The sequence below is a fragment of the Chlamydotis macqueenii genome, chromosome 4, assembly GCF_036417535.1.
Source record: "Chlamydotis macqueenii isolate bChlMac1 chromosome 4, bChlMac1.mat, whole genome shotgun sequence".
NCBI classification, from domain to species: domain Eukaryota; kingdom Metazoa; phylum Chordata; class Aves; order Otidiformes; family Otididae; genus Chlamydotis; species Chlamydotis macqueenii.
The window spans coordinates 68,292,009-68,306,984 of NC_141559.1; the positions used below are offsets into that span (position 1 = coordinate 68,292,009).

General features: G+C 43.0%; 1 protein-coding gene across 5 annotated transcripts in view; it reads left to right on the forward strand.

The window, feature by feature from the left end:
- The first annotated feature begins 2,657 nt into the window (after positions 1–2,657).
- The window catches only part of FBXL5 (F-box and leucine rich repeat protein 5), a 39,479-nt gene continuing 27,160 nt past the window's right edge, over positions 2,658–14,976 (forward strand). For 2 of the 5 annotated variants that reach the window (XR_015258364.1, XM_086746117.1), the window contains exon 1: positions 2,658–2,795. Coding sequence is in view for 1 of the 5 variants with exons in the window: in XM_086746117.1 (XP_086602243.1) it covers positions 2,670–2,795 (126 nt within the window). In the remaining 4 variants the exon portion in view is untranslated. Of the gene's footprint in view, positions 2,796–3,125; positions 3,454–4,050; positions 4,172–14,976 lie in introns of those variants that run through there. The other 3 variants (XR_015258366.1, XR_015258365.1, XR_015258367.1) reach the window with 3 other exon arrangements.

Genomic DNA, 14,976 nt, shown 5'->3' on the forward strand with positions numbered 1-14,976 from the left:
AGGCATCATTGATGTGATCTTCTGCATACAACAGGGCAGAAATTGTCACGGATTTTTTCATCAAGACTAAAACTTCTGCTTAAAATAAACAGTAGAAGTTAAAAAAATGTAAAGATGGATACCAAGTTTTGGAACACACCAGGTTAGGACTCCTAAACTTCAGGAAGAAGATCTGAGTACTGCTCAGTGTTACTCTCCAAAAAAGAGGCGACCTATCATAACATCCCGTGGAAATGGAAATAAGTCCAGCAACTGCAGGGATTTCCATCTCATCTCCTATCAAAGGCCCTTTCCTCACTGGCCACCTCTAGAAACTCAACATTGGGCCAGAAGGGCCTCTGATCTGTCTCAGCATAGCCATTTTTCATTTATGTTCTTAGTTTTGATTTAAATACTTCACGTAATGGCTAAACTAACAAACCTCCAGGGAAATTGCCCCAATGGTTTGATAGTCTTGAGAGCCAAACATTAGCTCTGGCCTGGATTTGTCTACCTTTAGCTTCCAGTCACTGAATCTCATGATGTCTTTTTCTGTTACATTAATGAAGAATCTACCCTCAGAAATCTTCTCTCTTTATAAATTCTTGTAGAAGATTACTAAGTCTCCCCTTAAACTTGTCCATGAAAAATTCAATATTTTAATCCCATTATCAGACACTTTTTCTTGTAGTACTGTATTTCACTGGCTGTCCATATTGCCTCCCAAGCTCTGGCAATTAATTCATGCTGGTTGCAGATCACTGTCCCTTGCTCTCTGCCCCTCTCTCCTAGAAGAGGTTATTGCCCTTGAAGCAGTCAGCAAAATGGGCAGCATATCTGCTCTGGAGCTACTCTAGTTCACAAACTGAATACTAACTCAAATGACCATGAAATTCAGCATATGTTTATATTCTGAAGCCCTGGAAGATGACAAATGGATATGTTCTTTCTTGTTATTTCTACCAGATGGGAGTGGTAACTTCCAGCAGAAGGAAGGTGTAACAGGTGTGGACATTAATCCCCTATTACAATTCAGGCATGAATTGCTGGCAGAATAACCCCAGTTCTGTAGGGCTTCATGCTTTAGGCCTGGAAATACGACTTTGCGACTGCTCATATTAACAAGCGCCTCTGTAAGCAATAAACTTCAAACATTGTTTCTTGAGAGTTAGTGTTTTGATGCATAATTCTACCTATAGCAGTAACCCAAGGTCTCACCCGCTCCCTTGTACGCTATGATACACTCTCTGTGCAAGAAATTCATAATCCCCAAAGCCAGAGCTGTGCTTACTAGCCAAGCAGTAAATGCAACCATGTGCTGGCTGGCCAGCCGTGTAACACCTGTGCTTTGCCTTCCTTTTCTTTTCTCATGGCTAACTGCTTTTTTTTTTTTTTCTCTAAAGTTGTACGAATTTAACCTTCCAAGATTTGTATATATTTGCAAATATGATTAAGCAGGCCAGCATGTTCAAAAGTCCTTGGAGGTGGAAAGGATGAATGGAAAAGGAAACACCCAGTACTGCAATTGCTTAAGCCTCATTTCCTTAGATAAAGAGATAAAAAGATTATTGTGCCCAGTGTGATCTAGATAACCCTCAACATGTGATGTCTCTTTCTCAATTCACTATTTACTACTTTTACCAGCAATAATGTCACATTTTATTCCCAAGCATTGGTGCATTGAGGAATACTGGAGTAAAAATGTATTGTGTGCCTTTGCCTGAAATATTTCCATCGGTTTACAATTAATTGCTTACATCTATAAACTAGCTAGCTTTTAATCTATTTAGTATTTGCAACATAGGTTTTGTACAGTAGTAGTTTGCAGTCAAAATGCTGTGCTGCATTTATTTTACGTTTGACAATGCATTTTTGGGACATTTACTACATCTTGCCACGCTAGTTGGCAGTTTTACCACACATTGCCGTGTTGGCCCACAGTTACACCTTTTGTCAAACTGATGCGTAACCTCAATTCCGCTAAGTTCCTACTTTTTTTTTGAAATGTCGCATGAGGAGATAAATGTCAAAGGCTGGTGTTCCCGCTCCTTTTGTCCTGGTCATTGAATAAACACAGCAGCGTTTGCCTCCTATTATATGGCACGAACGCTCCAAGAAGTTGGATGCACATTACCGGCTGCAGGCCAGTCACACATCGCCCGTCTCCCCTCACAAAAACCAGTTCACCCACAGACACCATCTTTATTCCCCCCATCTTGCCATCTCCTCAGTTTATTTGGGTGAAGTGAGATTTCTTTACTTCATGAAAACACACAACGCAATTTTTAATTCCTTCCGATTTAATTAAAGGCATAAAAACCGCTGTGCCCCCGGCGTGCGAGGTTACCCGGTAGGCACGGAGACTCCCTCCCACAGGACAGCGGCCTGCACCAGGAGCCCCTCCCGCAACTCTGGTCAGTCCCAAACCCTCCATTTTGCAGGCCTGGCCTCTGAGGGCCACACGCTGCGTACAGCCGCGGAGCAATCTAGGAGCGTGGAGGCCATACAGGCGCCAGCCAGCGCCCCCGCCGCGGCCCCCTCCGCCGGCCGCTCCCCACGGGGAAGCGCCGGGCGAACTACGCACGCGCACGGCGGCGGGCCGGGCGGCGGCGGGCGACGGGCGGCCGTGGTCACGTGGGACCGAGGCTGGCGAGGCGCTCTCCGCGGCGCGCCGCGCATGCGCGGGGCGGATGTTACCGCCGCCGTTAGCGCCGCGGCTCTATGGGGAGAACATGGCTCCCTTCCCTGAGGAGGTGGACGTCTTTTCGGCTCCGCACTGGCGGATGAAGCAGCTCGTGGGGCTCTACTGCGACAAGGTAGCGGGTGGGGCGGCCTCTGCCCCGCTCCCCTGGGGCGGGAGGGGGGATTTCGGGAGTGCGCAGCTGTCAGCGCCCGGCCGGCCGCGACCCCGCCGGTAACTTCTCACCGCTGCTGCGAGGCTCCGTCCGGGGCGCCCCGGCCCTTCCCGCCGCGGGCAGCGGGGCTGGTGGTGCCGCCTTTCCCGCCGCGTCCTGCGCCCCCCTGGGCTCCTGCAGGGCGGGCCGGGGCTCCCCTCGCTCCTCGTGCCCCAGCGGCTGTGCCGGGCTGCGCGCCGGCCTCCGGCGGGGTGTCCGGCTCCCTTCAGCGGTGGGGAGCGGCGCTTCCTCGCGGGGACCACGCCTTCTCGCCGCCTTTCCCCTCGCTGGGTCGTGGGGAAGGTGGGCCTCGGCTCTTACCTCCCCGAATTTACAGCCCCGGGGGCTGGGGAGTGGGCACCGGGGCAGGCCGCGGCGGAGCAGCCGCCCCCCTTACGGCGCGGCGCCGCGAGTGGGTGCCCCTGGGCACCAAGGCACCAAGCGAGGCAGGCGGCAAGCAAGCAAGCCCCTCGCGTTTGGATAATTCACCGGTGCCAGCCGAGACACCCGTGCTGTGCACAGTGCTGGCTGACAGTCTGCAAGCGGCTGTGTTTGTGTTTGCATGCGCAGCATTTAATTGGTAAGTAACTTAAAGATACCCTAGGTAGGGTGTTTTTTAGATTTTAAATATATGTAACTTTAGTGGAGGACAAAAGTAATTTTTAGTCTTGCATCAGGGAAGTTAGTAATCGAGGCTGCTGTGTCACCTGAACGGGAAACTTTGCTTGCAGCAGCTTTGAGTGTAGTGGAAGAGTGTAGTAGAGTTCAGACAAATATTTCAAAGTCAGCACTTGTGCTGAAAGAAGTAATGCCTCACGTCTCTGGGCATAAATGACTTTTTGGAGAACCAGATTGACCAACAGACACTTAAAAGCAGGATGGAGTTACATGTATACTAACTTACTGCTGCCAGCAGGATGGGAGAGTTCTCCCTTCTTCCCCAGTTTTCCACATACCTCCTTGTACTGGTCTGGGACTCACCAGATCCCTTCGTGTGAGCTTGTTCAATTTGCTAATTGGGTAAAGAAAATGTCAGGGTTTTTTTTCTGGGTTAGCTAACTGAATAGGCTGAGCAGAGGGTCTGGGGGGAGGAGAAGGTGAGACCTTGTGTAATTTAACTTTGCCTTTTATCTATGAGTGCGTTTGCACTTATCTTTTTTGTTTTTTTCTGCGGCAGCATGAAAACTTGTGATATCTCAACAGAGTGGATTTTACGTGAAGGGAAACAAACACCTGGCACTCTTCTTCTCCTGGCCCCCAGCAGCAGTAGTAGCATATTGTTGACAGCAACCGAACAGGTTTTGTTTGAACCTTCAGATACTGTAGTCATTTGGAGTTTGTTCCTAGAGAGGTGTTTCTGTCACTTTTATTGAGCCTCCCACAAAGTTTTGACCAGATTTACTATGACTTGATAAAAGTAAAACTGCTTGGGCAGGCCTAAATATTGGCAAATTTGATTAAAACCGCCCAGTTTGCAATGAACATAATCTCTCAGTTTGTAAATTTTTTTTATACAGCATTTTGCTTGTTTCTGTTTTCTTTTGAAGAAGTGCAAACGTGAATGAGTGGTGCTTTTAAAAAATTATTCAATTTTACATCCTTTAACTCTGTTTCAGACCTTGGAGACTGTGCCTGACCTGTGACTTTTGTATTAGAGTAATGCTGGCCTTGCATCAGAAAAAAATCTGAACTGCGTTTGACTTTCCTTCTTGTGTGATTGAGATGCTGTAATTAGATAAGACTGTAGTTCTGCTTACATGGCAATTATAATCTGTAAAGCCATGCTCTTTATAAATCTAGTTTGTCCTTCAGGGGTCTTTAATTTTGTGAATTACACATTGCCTGCTGCTCCTCGTGTTCCCGGTACACTGTGATATAGTCGCTTTCTGTTAGCGGATGAATTTAGTAGATTCTGCCAAATGTTAACAAGGGTGAAATCAGTGCATGTGTGCTTTGCTTTTCAGAGGAATAACTCTAATGTTACTGATGAGTAAAGTATATGAGTACTTAAATGATCCTTTAGGACAGAGAGACACAGTTTATTCTGTTCTTCCAGGACTTGATGTGAGACGGAACACTGGATCAGACACTTAAGATGTTTGGTGCGTTAGGAAAGTTATCCTACTTATTTTTAACTGTTGTTAGCAGAGATCTCACCATTCTTAATTGGCACTTTTACCTGCATTGTACATCGTGCCCTGGACTTGGATAGTAAGAATAACTAAAATTTTGTTTAGTAAGGAAACCCATAAAGCTGTCAAATCTATTGCCTACACTGATAAGTAGATTCTTTAAGTCCTCAGAGGATGTACCCCCCTGTAGGCAGTGGAGTGCTACAGCAGGCAGTCTTTATAGTTAAAATGCTTTTCCTAATGCCTGACGTCATCTTTGCCACAAATAGAGCATATTCTGTTTTCCTGTCTCTAGTGAACTGTTCTTCGTTTTCAGAAAGATCTTGTGCTGATTTGCAAATTGTAGCTGTGTACTCCATATTAATTATCTGTTTTCTGGTGTAAGCAAACTAATTCCTTCTGCTTCACCATGTGGGCCGCACTTTCTGTACCTCGATATACTTGTCGCTTTTGTGAGAACTAAGCTGCCGTTCTGTAACAGTTTAAGCTACCTGACTGCCGTTGTTAGGACTGCTTGCCTTTCTTGTTCCCATCAGCACTTGAAGTGACTCACAAAGGCTCTAAGCTGGCAGAAAACATTTTTTTTTTTTTTTTTTTCTTTTTCTGAAGCGGGGTAGTTTTTCTGCTGAGGTAGTGCTGCCAGCAAGCACTGGTCAGATGAGTACTGAAGCCAAGTGCACGGCAGAGGGTGGGACCGTGACAGCCAGCAACTAGATTGGCTTATGCTACTGTGAAGGCTCAGCCTAATTATGTCTATATTTTCCTGAAGTCTGCTGTGCAAAATGGAATACTGCTGGTGTTGAATAGGTCAGATGTGTTTTAGATGTTATTCTGTAATCTCTTTTTTTTTTTTCTTTCTTTTTTTTTTTTTTTTTACAGCAGCATACTTGCTCTGTGCTTCTCTATACTCCCAGGCTTCTCTGAGAAATGATACTCAAATTTCCTTTCATATTTGTCGTTAGACTTCCATCCTGTATATAGAAGTATGCACTTGTCCAAGTCAACATGTCAGTGTCCAGTAGAGACCGTTGCCACATTATGATCTTGTGTTTCTTGCACTTGAGAATGTGCCATTCATGTCTTACCAGCTTTCCTCCTTTCCCAACTGTGGCTGAAAGTATCACGATATGATATCATAATATCATATCATGAGGCAGCACAGATTTCACCTGATCATGTATTGAAAATCTTATTGTGGTTTGGCTGGAAGCATTGGTAGCTACGCCTTGAGAGTGGTATTTGCAAGTGCTTGAGCTACCCTCTGATTTCCTGAAGACTGTATTAGATCACTCTAAGGCGAAACAGTTTCAAAAACCTTAGCGCAATCATTGTCTGTAACATGTATCATCTTCCTCTTGAGTAGTTTGGTTATCTTATCAAAAGGAAATGAGATTCTTTTTTTCTAAACAAATCTGTGCTGGCTGATTGTTACTTCAGTAGGTTCAGGATCAGGGCTACTCAAGTAGCTCTGTCAAGACTCGTCAAGCAGACTCTGGCCTAGGTACACACTTCGATTAAATTTTGGCTGGGCTTTCCCCAGAGACAACAGACTTGATATTGCTATATGGGTTTTCAAACTTCCTGCTCTCTTGTGGAGCTACTGTAGCTGAAGAGTATGTTTTCAAATCTTTATGCTCTAGAATTATCCAGCAAATGTAGGCTCCTTTAGGAAAAGGAATAGGAAAAATAGTCATGCCCTAAACACTGTAATGCAGTTTTCAGTGATTGATGTCTTGTTCTCATGTCCTTCTGTCTGCCTCTCAAAACTAGTGTGAGACTTCATCCTGTGACTGAGTGGCTCTAACAACTAGCTGCTGCTGGAAGGGTTAATTGTTGATCATAGCCTCTGTGCTTGTCTGGCTCCTTGATGAGCAGCTAGTTCATGTAGCGCACTGAAGCGAAAGGTGATTCAGAAAAACTGGCTCACGAAAAGGTCAGACAAGCTCCAGAACCAGGTTGACAATATCGGAGGAGGGAACAGGACTAACCGTTGCAGTAATAAACAGCTGCTTTAATACCTCAGCTTTATTGTGAAACCTTTGGGTGTGTGATCAAAAACTAAAGTCCTCTGCCTGTTTGCCTGACTTCAGTCTTCTGTGATCTCACCTTTCTACAAAAGATCTCTGCAGTTACTTCTTATGGCTCAGTAATTACTTTGACTGATTCTTCCAGGAAATTAGAATCAATTTTGTCATGTTTTGCTGACTTGAATGCATCGAAATTGTATAAATATTTAACTAGTATTTTTCTCTTCTGGCCTTCTGACTCCTTGTTAAAATATTATTTACCATAAATATTTTTCCTAATTAACTTATTTATGAAGATGTGAGCAAAGAACATTTAATTTTGCTATTGTCATATCTGCCTTTCCTGTTAAATAGTTTACTTGAAGTATCCCTTTTCTTCTTTTATCCAAGTGTAGACTTTTTTTTGCTGTTTTTCTGTGTCCTCTGTTCCTCCTTTGAAGTCTCAATGCTATTCTGTTCTACTTAGCTGCAGTGATAAGGTTTTTTTTTTACCTCTTATTTTTGTAGGATTCTCTTCAAAACTTCCATATAGCTAAAGAGTTCCTCTGTTTCCTAATAATAGTTTCATTTGATAATTCGCATTTCTCTTTAAACTTCATGTCTATTTCAATAGTCTTCTATTGAGCTTCAGTTGTTTCTCTTCCTTGCATGCTTTGGCCTCTGTTGAAGAGAATGAATTGTTTTCATGCGAAAAATTTGTGGTAGTCTTACAATAAAGATGAACCATTTTAGAAGTGAAACATACTCCTGAGTTAAGTTGAATTGATGTTGTAAAACATTAGACAGGGCATTAGATAGCCACGTTATGATTACACATTTCATGGCAGCAAGGGGGAGTGAAATCTGAAAAATCTGACAAATTATCAACATTCTGATGTTCTGTTTCAAAGTCAAGTATTTTTCACCCAGTGTTCTTGAGAACAGAAAATGACTGTTCCGGGAAGGTAAATCTCTCTGTTTCGAACCAACAAATGTTGGTAAAGCTTTCATTCTACTTTTGAAATCCCTTTTCAGTATTTTGCTACACTGCCATTCATTTTCCGCTGCTGCTTCAAATGTGTGTGTTGACTTAGAAATTCATAGTATTTGCTATCAATTAACACTTTCTAGCATTGAGCACTTGCCTTTGCCTATATTTAGAATGAATAAACAGCTACTTAGGATGTTTATTGTTAATGAGTCTGTGAACGATAGGCTACACTATCACTACAGGCAGAAAATGGAAAGAAATTCCTCCCTTCTTGATGGAAGGAAATTAAATCTCTTCATTAGCATCCAGAGATAGGTGAGCAATTTGCTGTCCATGCCTCTGACTATTTCATCGGGGACTCTACCAGTCTTTCCATCTTAACTTCTGGATGCTGAATAGTTCAGTAACTTCTTGGTATGCCTATTGGGAGGTAACAGCTTTGCATTAATTTTTCATGCAGAAGGATATTTTGAAAATGAATCTGGGAGTGGCAGTGTGTATTAAATACCTAAATTTTAAAGTAAATGCATTTTAAGTAAAGTGCCAGAAAAGGTCTGAAATGGGGACAACAGTGATAAAACGTGTTTGGAGGCTCTTAAAATCATAGAATGGTTAGGGTTGGAAGGGACCTTCAGAGGTCATCTAGTCCAACCCCCCTGCAAGGACCAGGGACATCCCCAACTAGATCAGGTTGCTCAGAGCCTCATCCAGCCTGGCCTTGAACGTTTCCAGGGATGGGGCATCCACCACCTTTCTGGGCAACCTGTTCCAGTGTTCTATAACTTGCATTGTAAAAATTTTTTTCCTAATTTCCAATCTAAATCTTACCCCCCTCTATTTTAAAACCATTACCCCTCGTCCTATTGCAACAGGCCCTACTAAACAGCCTTTCCCCATCTTTCTTGTAGGCCCCCTTGAGGTACTGGAAAACTGCTATCAGGTCTCCCCGGAGCCTCCTCTTCTCCAGGCTGAACAGCCCCAACTCTCTCAGCCTGTCCTCATAAGAGAGGTGCTCCAGCCCTTTTATCATCTTCGTGGCCCTCCTCTGGACCTTCTCCAACTGGTCCATGTCCTTCTTGTGCTGGGGGCTCCAGAACTGGACACAGTACTCCAGGTGGGGTCTCACCAGGGCAGAGTAGAGGGGCAGAATCACTTCCCTCGACCTGCTGGCCACGCTCCTCTTGATGCAGCCCAGGATGCGGTTGGCCTTCTGGGCCGCAAGGGCTCATTGCCGGCTCATGTTGAGCTTCTCATCCACCAGCACTCCCAAGTCCTTCTCCTCAGGGCTGCTCTCAATCCATTCCCCGCCCAGCCTGTATTTGTGCCTGGAATTGCCACAACCCAGGTGCAGGACCTTGCACTTGGCCTGGTTGAACTTCATGAGGTTTGCACAGGCCCACCTCTCCAGCCTGTTAAGGTCCCTCTGGATGGCATCCCTCCCTTCCAGCTGTCAACGGCACCACGCAGCTTGGTGTCATCGGCGAACTTGCTGAGGGTGCACTCTATCCCACTGTCCAGGTCGCCGACAGATGTTGAACAGGGCTGGGCCCAGCACGGACCCCTGAGGGACGCCACTCGTGACCGGCCTCCACATGGACATTGAGTTGTTGACCACCACTCTCTGAGTGCGGCCATCCGGCCAACTCCTTACCCACCGAGTGGTCTGTCCATCAAACCCATGTCTCTCTAGTTTAGAGAGAAGGATGTCATGTGGGACAGTGTCAAAAGCTTTGCTTCAGACCTGCATAGCAATTTTGCTCTTTTTTTTTGGGACACTTTTGACTCTTGTTGCCACCTCAAACCTTCTCTCAATTTTTTTTTCTTTTTGTCTAGCAAAATACCTGTTTTTTTTTTCTTACCTATCAGATGCTTTTCCCTTTTATCTCTCTTTTTTTACTTCATAAGAAAAACCTGAGGGTGATTTCTTATGCCAGACACAGTGGCAGGGGTTTTTCTAGGTAATTGCTTAGCACCTATTTTTGCCCTCAAATTGTAGGAAAAAAGTTTTCTGTTCACCCTTTGCATGTTGCTCTGATCTTTTGTTCTCTCTTCTAGCCTGCTGTGGAGAGGAGTAATAACTCACCTTTACCTTTCTCTACTTTAAGCAACAGCAATTGATTCTCTCCTACTCTGACACGTGTGTGCGCATACATACATGCAAAGAGAAACTGATGCCTTTTAAAAAGCTAGAGACTGCAATTAGTGTTTGTACAGGTTTTATGCAGCTATCCTAGGATATGCTTTAACTGATTAAATACAGTATGAGTTGTAATTTTTGAGAGGTTCAGCTTTTTTTTTTGTTTTTTTTTTTTTCCGCAGTTATTGCCAAAGATGGATTAAGCTGGAGTGGTGAATTTTTCCAGTGCCCACCTTTGCTTGTGTTAGGAAATTGCAGTGGGACTGGTGCAGAGGGGCAAAGGCATTTTTGCTACGTTTGTAGTTTGTGAGGTACTGCAGTGGGAGAGCGGAGAGGAACCGTGAGGCTGCTGTTATTTCAGTCTTGGGAGTTCAGATATCTCCTGACAGAAGGCCAAAAGGCCAGGTCTTAGCAGGAACCTATCTGTGTGAGGATATAAGACAGGATAGAAGTCTCTTGCGGCATCTAGAGTGAATATAAGAAATGCTGTGACACAGGTACCTAAATAGCAGCATTATTGCAAGTGTTTATCATGCTTTCATTTGAGGCCCTTGTATTTCATATCCTTATTGGATTTTTCTTTAGTGCTTTGTTGGGTTCATATCTGCAGACCTAGTGACAGTGTGTGGCTCTTCATCCTTGGTAGACTTATACTTGTGGAAGCTACATGGTGGAGGAAGCTCAGCTGATTTTACAAGTGCTTCCTGAGCTGTTGTTTCTGCTCCCGTCCCCAGGGGGTCTGACACTCACAGCAATTGCATCACTGAAAATCTTGGTGCAGTCAGTCCCGTATTGTTATTTATATCTCTCTGTGAAAAGCCCTTCATGATTCAAAAATTAATCTGTGGATATTCATTAGACAAAATTGACATGTATGTAGTGTGAGAGAGAGGTATGAAAGACCCCAATAAAAATGAAAATACAGCATTTTGTTTCCACTTCCATTGTGCTCTTATGCTTGGCCTTTATCAGCTTGACCTTAGCCTTTCAAAACAGAGAGAGTACAAGATTTTACCTGCCCGATTGCCTCTGCTCTTTGGAAAATAAAATAATTTTGTCTACTAAATCTTTGACTTAGTACAGTGGGGGTTTTTTGTTTGTTTAAAGGCTATTTCAAGGTTTTAGTTAAGCTGCAAAACAACTGATGAGATTACATAGAGCACAGGATTATAGAGAGAAGACAGACAGATGGACATTTGAAAGTTCCGAATTTCTTGTTGAGTTCTGCCAGATCCTGTCCTGCCTGCCTTACTAATTACTGTTATTTTGGGTTGACCCAAAGCCAAGAGAAGCACCCAGGGCAGAAAAGCTGTGTTACTCCTCTGATTTAAGGCTTCATACATCCAAACAGCTGGAGCGTGAAGTAGTTTAGCTAATTCGCTTACTGTTCATCTAAGATGTTTATTTCTACATAAAGATAAGCCAAGGAGCAGGTGACACTGAATGAACAGTCATCCTTTTGGTTAGGTTATCTTGGCACTGTAGTTCTTCCTTGGAAACAACATAAACTGAGCTTCTTGTTGTGGATTCCTAAGTAAGACATGGCATGTAACTGGATGTTTGTCAGACTATTGCACTGACCAGGTGAAAAATGAACCCACTGAAAAGGCACAACTTCGTACTGGATCAGTACACCAAACAGATTCATCTTTCAGCTCCATAATTGCTACAGCGTGTTCCAGGGAAGTGGTAGGAATGTACAGCTGGAATTAGGGATAGGGCTGCTGCTTCTGGGTGTTTCCTTCTCCATCCCCCTGCTAATTTATAGCCGATTAAGTATAATGTGAAACCACATGTTGACACAGGCACACCTTGTTATGGTCTTTGCCCCTCCATTTTCTTGCTCATAAAATTGTGGTAATATCTCTGCAGAGTCCAAGTTCCTATCCTTTGAATTTTAATGCTTTTGCATATGCGAAGTGATAAGACCTAAAAATGTAAGAGTGAAAAGTTGTAGCTGACTAGTTATGCCATGCAACCTTTTTTTTCCTGGTGCTATTCTTCTCTAAAACTGCTAGGTTTTTTTTTTTGTTTTTTTTTTTGTTTTTTTTTTGGTTTTTTTTTGTTTTTTTTTTTTTTTTAAATCAAAGTGATTTGCCAGCTCCATAATGAAAAATATTTTACTTTTTTTTTATGAGTTTGAAATCTGCTGTGTTAACCTAGTGGTAGAAATCTAGTCTGTGTGGATCATCAGGAATGCTGTCTCTTTATTTCACCTCTAGTGGCAATCAGCTGCTTGCATAGGTCTTAATGAGCACAGTGGTTACACGTGGAAAGCAGAATATATAGGAATGACCTATCGAAAAACCATAGAACCATGGATTGGTTTGGGTTGGAAGGGACCTTAAAGATCATTTAGTTCCAACCTGCCTTCCATAGGCAGAGACACCTACCAGACCAGATCTCTGAAAGCCCCCATCCAGCCTGGCCTTGAACACTTCAAGGGATGGGGCATCCACAACATCTCTGGACAGCCTGTTCCAGTGCCTGACCACCCTCACAGTAAAGAACTAAATAGAAACATAGAATCATTAAGGTTGTGAAAGACCTCTAAGGTCATCAAGTCCAACAGTCAAGTGAACACCACCATGCTTACTAACCCATGTCCCGAACTGCCACGTCTACATGTTTTTTGAACTCCTCCAGGAATGGCGACTCCACCACTTCCCTGGGTAGCCTGTTCCAGTGTCTGATCACTCTTTCAGTAAAGAAACTTTTCCTAATGTACAATCTAAACCTCCTCACAGGAGAGGTTCTCCAGCCCTCTCATCATCTTCGTGGCCCTCCTCTGGACTTGCTCCAACAGGTCCTTGTCCTTCTTATGTTGGGGGGCTCCAGAACTGGACACAGTACTCCAGGTGGGGTCTCACAGGAGCAGAGTAGAGGGTCAGAATCACCTCCCTCAGCCTGCTGGCCACGCTTCTTTTGATGCAGCCGAGGATGCGGTTGGCTTTCTGGACTGCAAGTACACATTGCCGGCTCATGTTGAGCTTCTCATCAACGAACACCCTCAAGTCCTTCTCCTCAGGCTTGTTCTCTGCCCAGCCTGTATTGGTGCTTGGGATTGCCCTGACCCACATGTGGGACCTTGCACTTGCCCTTGTTGAAATTCGAGGTTCACACAAGTAAAATGTTACTTGTGATGATACATGAGAAGGAAGAAAAATTACCTTAAATTTTTTTTTAGATTCCAGACAGAATTATTAGGGTTAGTAGTTGTTCAGAATGTACAAGTGCTGATGGGGAAACTCTTCATTTGAAATAAAGCAGTTTGTGAATTTGAGGACACTTTTGATGTCTTTAACCTTGAGTAATTATTCAATTTCAAATTTGTGGAATTTTTGGTCAGAGTGGAAAAAATCAGTTTTCCTGTTCTCTTTTTTCATATTTGTTGTTTTCTAGCTTGTAGTTGGGAGTAGAGAGATACTTGTAACTGGGAAAGTTAGCGCACAGCATAGACTTTCCTTACTGCTGTGTTAGTCTGATAAGAGCAGTATACTACTCTTTATTTGTTTGCTACTTTCTCCTTGATAGTTAATAGTATGCTTGGGTATTTTTAAGCAAGAAGTAAACCTTTTCCACTCATTAAGTGTATTTTTGGCATAGATATAGTGAAATAGCTGGTTTAGTTTACTCCCTGTAAAATAACATTTCTGGAAAATTAATTTTCTTCTTCTAGGAAGACAATTTTCCATATTGGCACGTATGTAAAACACTTCCAGAAACCAAGTAATACTGTGTTTTGTTTGGTGAGTTAATTAGCAGTCTTGGGCTTTCTTATTCATGACATTGTAGATAGAAATATCTCTGTCTTCTGACAGAGACTTTCATTTGACAAAGTTTCTTTTTTTTTTTTTTTTTTTTTAACAAAAGCACTAAAACCACAGAGGAGATGCAAGAGTTGAATGTAGAATTACTTCCAGTTGAGTGTCATGACGTACTATATACATGGAAATTATTGTTATTCTTGTTGTATTGTCATCTTGTTCTTGAAGCATAAAAATGAAGTAATAGCTTACAGCAAGGAAGGGTGTTTGCTACATCTCTGTGCATTCATCTTGACCGTGTTAATGGCTCTGTTGTAGTCCAGTGGAGTTGGGCACTCTCCTAAAACTGGTATGTGATTGTCTGAGCTACAAAGGTTTTCAAGCATAGCTAATCTTTAATTGTGTAATTTGAGGTTTAAAAAAAAAGTCCATCAAGTGATTTCTTAATTCAGAGTTAGTATTTTTTTTTTTTCCCCACAAAGGAAGAATGGAATTACCTGATCTTGAATCAATGGCAGAAAACTACTAAGATCTACCTCCTAATAATCTTAATAGTAGTTTACACATTGCTTTCAATACTGATGAAAAGTCAGTATTTCTGATTTTTATTTCGGCCTTTATTTTTAAGTATTGTGTATGGCAAGAGCCCTAAAGTGCCCAGTTATGTACGAAGAACTTGAGAGGAGAAGAGCTGTCTTAGGTTAGCATGACTATCTCCTTGTCGTGCTGTTATTTGGAATAGATTTGGTACATTTGATGCTTCCTCATTCCAAACACAGCAATAGTTCTGTTGTAACTTAGAATTGTTTAAATGCAATGTCGTCAAAAGTCCTGAAAGCTCCGATGAATATCTAACACCTATGAGTGTGATAATCGCTTTAATATGGTGTGCTTTAAGCCTGCTCAGGGATCACACATGCACTGTGCTTTAATTTTTGGACTAGTCAGTAAATATCCTTAATACAATCCATTTCCTCCCCCTTGCCATTCTCTTGGGATTCCCTGTTTGAGTTTGGGGGAGCGGTGGTTTTCTTTTTGCACTGCTGAATTGCTGCACTAGTTTTCCTTGT